General features: G+C 39.7%; 2 protein-coding genes across 4 annotated transcripts in view; one reads left to right on the top strand and one right to left on the bottom strand.

The window, feature by feature from the left end:
- The window catches only part of adad2 (adenosine deaminase domain containing 2), a 2,985-nt gene extending 2,022 nt beyond the window's left edge, over positions 1-963 (top strand). Inside the window, exons 2-3 of the mRNA XM_010795189.1 lie at positions 201-333; positions 464-963. Of these exons, the coding sequence (XP_010793491.1) occupies positions 201-333; positions 464-574 (244 nt within the window). The 3' untranslated portion in view covers positions 575-963. The remainder of the gene's footprint in view (positions 1-200; positions 334-463) is intronic.
- Positions 1-6,425, bottom strand: part of gtpbp3 (GTP binding protein 3, mitochondrial) — a 633,967-nt gene that overhangs the window by 590,035 nt on the left and 37,507 nt on the right. The gene's annotated exons all lie outside the window — the stretch shown is intronic.

The raw sequence follows: 6,425 nt of genomic DNA, 5'->3' as shown, positions 1-6,425 counted from the left end.
TGTGTGTGTGTGTGTGTGTGTGTGTGTGTGTGTGCGTGCGCGCTGCAAAGTCAACTTCACCGGTTAATATGTTTGAAAGGGTTAATATATTTGAAATCCACTAATGTACAATACAGTTCTCAAAACGATCAATACATGTATAAAAGACAATCAATGCATCTAAAGGGAAGCATTCATTGAAATATATGTTTTTTCCCCAGTTCTCCTTCTGTGAGTGGACCCGACTTCTCCAGCAGACTTTGCAAGAGGGCGCTCTACAGTTACTTCCTCCGAGCTGCAGAGATCAGCGGGAAGAGCTACCTGCTGAGTCTTCCCGCCTACCACAGCGTCAAGGTCAGCTATAAATGATTATACGATTACTACACATTCCACCCAGCAAGCCAGTGTAAATGTGGTGAACGTGAGGGAATTGTAACTTTGTTTCATTGTGGTTTTTATGATGATGTGAATGTTTGTTTTATAGATGGAAGCCGTCGCCTACCAGAGTGTCAAAGATCTGGTCAAGGAGCAGTTTCTGAGTAACCATGCAGGTCCCTGGAATTCAAAAAGGCTGGTGGACTGCTTCAGCGTTTGAATGTGCTCCCGCCGAGAAACAGGCCACGCAAAAGTTCAAGTTCCTCTTGAGATTTAGTTTACTTCTGTTTGCTGTGCTCTTCGTTCAATACCTTTTTTTAACAGAAATTTAAAAAAAAAAGTGTTTTACATAACATATTTTAGTTTTCTGTTTGTGTAGGTGTTTGAAAAAAATAAACGAGACCCTACTGTTCTGCAACACAGTGAAGTATTTGTTAGCTTGAAAGAGTTGTGAGTGGAAAAACATGACTTATGGGAACAGTAAGCCACTGAAGTAGAATGGAGGAACATTATTACCCATTATCACATTTGTAGCCAAAATGTTTTACTGATTGACAAAAAGATGTTTTGAGTTGATAAAAATAAAAATAATTCTACCCATGCCTTGTACTGTATGGAGTTTCTATCATTTCATTCACTGTTTTATCATTTTACACATTTTTAATCACCGACTAAGAACAAAGGATACAGATCATAGTTTCAACCTCTTTTAATGCTCCAATGTCCCCTAGTTTTTACTAACCTCTTGTGATTTATATCTAAGATAAAAAATACAAAAACTACTTCAATATCATTATCAAACGTAACTCTTGCACTCTGCAGTAAGTGAGATGACCTTCCTGGTGTCAAATAGTTGAAGAAGAAAATAGGTAAAATATATGCAATTATATTTCCTTTTTTAAAGTCTCTAGTTTTATATATTCATTCGTGTATTTTCTGACTGGTCATTTAATAGTACAAAGCATTCTGAAGCAATATTTGTTTATGTACTAACAACTCTGCTAGTCTTCAGATTAAAATGTTTTGTCAAACAATACAGAATGAACAACTTTTGCAAGTGTTAAGGGAATGTAGTCCATAAAACAATCCAGGTAAAAGAAATGATGTAAAAAAAAAAAAAAAGGCAAACCTTTATGGGAGTTTTATGTAGCAATGATTTCTGTTCTTTCCACTTCTCTACTGATGAACTCCAATCAATGCCAGTGGTTTATTTAAACCACATTGACTATTTTGGATCATCACATGTCTCACAAGGAAGGTGTCAGAATTTAAAGAACAAGATGGCAGCCACATTCAGAAATGGTAATCACCTCCTGAAGTGATTCGAGGAACAACGGCAGCATAATTATTTGGTTGATCTTGAAATACATATTAACTGGCACAAAGAGAGGCGGAGAAGGGACACAGGGAGACTTGCATCATCTTAAATTAAATGTTTTATTATTTTTTCAGACAAACTGTGGAGCCATGGTTCATTGTCACCATGGCTCCATCTCACCAGTTGCTTGGCAACCAACTCCTCATTGGAACTGATGCAACTACTCATGACTTCATAATTACAGGCTCTTTATCAGTAGTTGCTAAAAACAAAAAGACAATAGGATTGCACGATAAAATGATCTAATGAAGCTGGATTACAAAGGAATTCATTTGATATATGTAGCTTATGTTAAAAAACATGCATGTTAAAGCTGCTGTTTCGGTCAGTTTCTAGCATTTGCATGTGTGTGTGGTTCTTTGTGTTTGATCTGTTGCTGGCCAAGTAAGTGATTCCTCCAGCCAGGTGTTGGGTTCTCCCCCCTGGGGGAGGGCAGAGCTCCCGTATCAGAGGGGCTCTTCTGGGCACGAGGGAGAGCCAGGGAATTCACGAAAAGGCCTGCAAGGTAATTAAACCTCTGTGAACAATTTGAGATGTGAAAATGTGAAATGTTCTCAAATGTGGTTTGAGAATTCATGCCTGGGATCTGGGGGTTCAACTTAAATTGAGCTGACAGGTGGGGAAAGAAACCTTTCAAAAATAACAATTATGTCCTCTTAGGTCCCATTACAAAGGCTTCCGTGTAATTATTTAACGTCAGTGCAGTCTCATTAATGCATGCAGTGACCTTCACTGTGATTCTGGCAGCCGAGGGACTGTGATTATGACTAAATCTGTGATCATCATCATTTCATATTCCTACAAGATGAATGAGAACTTTTAATTGTAACCTTAAATGTCTAACAAAAGAGGAGAATTAAGGCCTTCATTAAGAGTTTAATGACAAAAGATAATAATTGGGTTTTAAAGAAAAGTCATTATGGAATAAAATGGAAGCCAAACCCTCGGCTTATTATCTCTCTAAGCACATTTTCAGAAATGGCATTTATTTTGTATTCAATTTATATCAGTGTTGAACTTAATGCATTGTTTATAATTATCTTTCAGGCTTTCAAGTGTGCTATAGTGAAAGCAGTGTTGTAAGACTGATAACTGAGTTTAATAAGGATGTATGCCACTTTTGAATAACTAGGCCTCGTTTTCTCACCCAGGTTTGGTCTCTTGCAGGACGAGTCTCTCTGGCTGGAGTCGGAGGACGCTGATGTGCTCTCTGTGGAGCTGGACTTCACAGAATCCACCGATGGTACTGGCGCTTTTGGAGGATTTGATTTGGGTTTGGCCGTCACTCCCACTGATCCCGAGTTGCTGTAGTCTGGATGACAATAACAGGTCATTAAAGCCACGAGTTGCCTTTAGTGTAATTTATTAACCTAATAAGAGGAACTGTGCTTTCACAAACACAGTGACAGTACAATATTTCTTCAAGTCACCAAAAATGTAACTTGAGTGATGATCTTTCCTTCCTGCAGTGGTCAGACTATACAACCAGCACAGCCCCTAGTTGCCGCCCCCCCCCCACACACACACACACACACACACACACACACACACACTATATCACCCCTTGCTGCTGAATACCAACAAACTATGTGCAATATATAAATGGCGTTAATAACTGTGTAATATATACCTGGCTTCTAGCTAAATCCTTAGAACTGTTACAAGGTATGCATTTTAAATCATGTAACTTTTTATTTTGTATTATATCATAAATTAATACTTTTTTTGTGGCTCTTTTTCCTGCTGTAACTACGCAAATGTCCCCTCCGTGGGACTAATAAAGGTATTCTGATTCTGAATCAACATCAAGCTATGTTTGGCTGCCGTACCAGAATACTCATCAAGTCGAAAACGTCCAAAGCAGAGGTGAATCCTCCACTGTTTCCTGACATTTTCCTTCATCAGACAGTGGAATAGGAAGATGAAAAGTCCTGGAAAATACATAAAAGAAAGATAAGGTCATGATGAGCTTAGAAGGACAGTATTGGATCTTTGGTGGCTCTTTTGGCCCTCAGCAGTTATTTGTAGTGTCGATCGAGCAAGCCATTTCTATCCCAGAAGTGAGAAGTTGAAAGGGTTTCTTTGCGTCACTCTCACACATAAAAGAAAGCAATATAACAAAGGCCAGCCAAGGTAAAGGCAGTTGTGAAATAGTTGCATCATTCAGCCTCTGTTGAATGAACTTCTTTATTTTGTTGGTTTCTGTTGAACTGTGAACAAGAGGAGGGATGTTGACGAAACCTGCGTATGTGTTTAGTAAACCTTCCTCTTCAACAATGTGTTAACCAACATGTCTTTCTATTCTTGTGCATTGGTCTTTACATTTGCACATTTGCATATTATCCAGCATGGTTTTCATTGATTGTAGAACAATTGAAACCACAACCTTGCAGGGTGTTGAGTCCAGCGAAAAGGTAGAGCAGAACTACTCTGGCTGGTCCCACCGTGAAGAAGCCAACAGTCCAGGTGAGTCCCAGTAACAGAGTGATACTGGCCACTCCCTTCAGGTCGTGCATGAGTCCGCTGCGAATCCCAGCCGGCCTGTTGACTCGCATGTGACGAATCTGAATCAGAACCACGACAAAAACCTAAAAGGAGATTCAAAGAAAGATCTAGTTGAATACAGGAAAACAATAGACTTTAAGATACAGGCAAGTGCCCTCAAAAATGAAAAGGAAAAAAGGGAATTAGGAGAATACTGTGATACATTTACCATTTAAGATATGGGCATAGGCCATTCTTTAAAGTGGACCTATCATGCTATATTTGAATAATATAGTGTAGGACCATACCTATATAAGGCATATTTATACTTTTTATTTTTCAAAATACCAAACAGATCATGCATTTTAGCCATTCCTAATTTCGCTCAATTTAACACTGTCTTTGCATGGGCTGATTCTGTGAGAACAGCACCACCTACAGGCCTGGCATATGTACTACAGCGTCTCCAGCGCTTTCGAACGGCAATGTCCGTGGCTGTCTCCTTCTGATTGGTGGAGTTGGCCCAATAGCCGTAGCGCTACTTCTGTGACATCATAGAAATGTTCAATTCTGGATCAGTCTGTATCAGATCCGTTGCAGCCCCTTTTTAAGAGATTTGGGTATGGAGGAAAATAGAGAGGGTTGTGTTTTCTGACACTTGTTGAGTTCCCTGGAACACCGGGGACACATATTCATGTATAAAAGACGTACAAAAGTGCATTTTGCATGATAGGTCACCTTTAAGTATGAGCATCTTGACAACAATTCGGCAAATGTTATAACTATTTACCGCAATGTTGAAGAGAAAGACCAGCGCGGCATAAGCAACCACGGACACGTAAAACGTCAGATCGTCCTGGAGCCAACAGCTGAGGGATGGAAACAAGTAGGAACGATTTAGAGGCTATCAAACTGCTAATTCAAGTTTTGATATCAATTTCCGTTTTTAGTTTGACTTTATTAAGACCAGCTTGATATGTCACTTGTATGTGGATCAAAAGGATTAAAAAATGTTTTGCAATATTTCTTTAACTGTTGGTGACAATAATACAAAAATATCATCTTAATAATGTATTTATGCTCTTGTTTAATAATTGAGAAAATCCAGTCAAGTTTGAAGTTTGCTTGACACAAGATTTAAAAATTCTGTCTATTTCAGTCTCACAGCTGATTGAAACCCCTGTGTTTCAAATATATATATGCCTCAGGACATGAATAATTAATTTAGGATAAACTCACAAGTTGTCAGAGTTGTCTAGAGTTGGCTTCAGGCTTTGTTGACCGTGTGTGTACAGGTGACTGCCGTAGGCCTCTCTGTTCACGATAAGCACCAGGATGCAGATAACCAGAGGAATGCCTGGAGGGACAATTTAAATTAATTTATAGCAAATAATAATTTTGACTTATTTTTAGGGTTGTCACAATGTTCTGGCCAGCAACAAAATGTTATGTCTGTCAGGTGAACAAACGACTCACCCCACCCCAGAGAGCAGAACTTTAGGATGTAAGAGGGCACGTAGACGTTGAAGACTTTGACGAGTGCAAAGTACATGTTAACGGCCTCTAACCCCATCCAGGTGAATGACGCAAGGAGGAAGTAATGCATTGTGGTTGCTACAGCCACGCAGAGACCGTACAGACCCCAGGAGGACAGCCACGAGTTGACCAGAAACACCAGGTTCAAGCCCAGCAGCGCCAGGGAGAGGTGGATCAGGATCTGAGAGGGGTAGTCCCGACGAAGCTTCCTGAGACGGAGATATGGAGAGAAAAGGAAAGGTAAGACAGAGAAACATCACAACATTTAAGTGGTTATTTGGTTATGCTTAAATTATATTATTGTTATTCATTTAGGACACACGGTTGGTTATTATTTTCTCTTTATTTATGCTACACACTACACAAAGGCTAAACAAAAGTCTAGTAGGAACAAGCTGATAGTTTTTATCCCTCCTTACAATCAAACAGACAAACAAACAAACAGACAAACCAAGTTGCAAACATGACCTCCCTGGTGGAGGTTTTAACAACTCAGAGGTTTGAGTCTCACTCGAAAGCTGTGTAGGTGAGAACAGTGATTCCCAAAAACACTGAGGAGACTCCACATCCAACGTAAGTGATGATGGTGAGGATCCGCTCATTAGCCGGGTCCAACGGAGTCCTGGAGACGTCCTACACACACACACACACACACACACACACACACACACAC

The sequence above is a fragment of the Notothenia coriiceps genome, unplaced genomic scaffold (assembly GCF_000735185.1).
Source record: "Notothenia coriiceps isolate Sejong01 unplaced genomic scaffold, NC01 NC01_scaffold00037246, whole genome shotgun sequence".
NCBI lineage: Eukaryota > Metazoa > Chordata > Actinopteri > Perciformes > Nototheniidae > Notothenia > Notothenia coriiceps.
The sequence above is the reverse complement of the archived record's forward strand: the minus strand, read 5'-3'. Positions and strand labels throughout refer to the sequence as shown.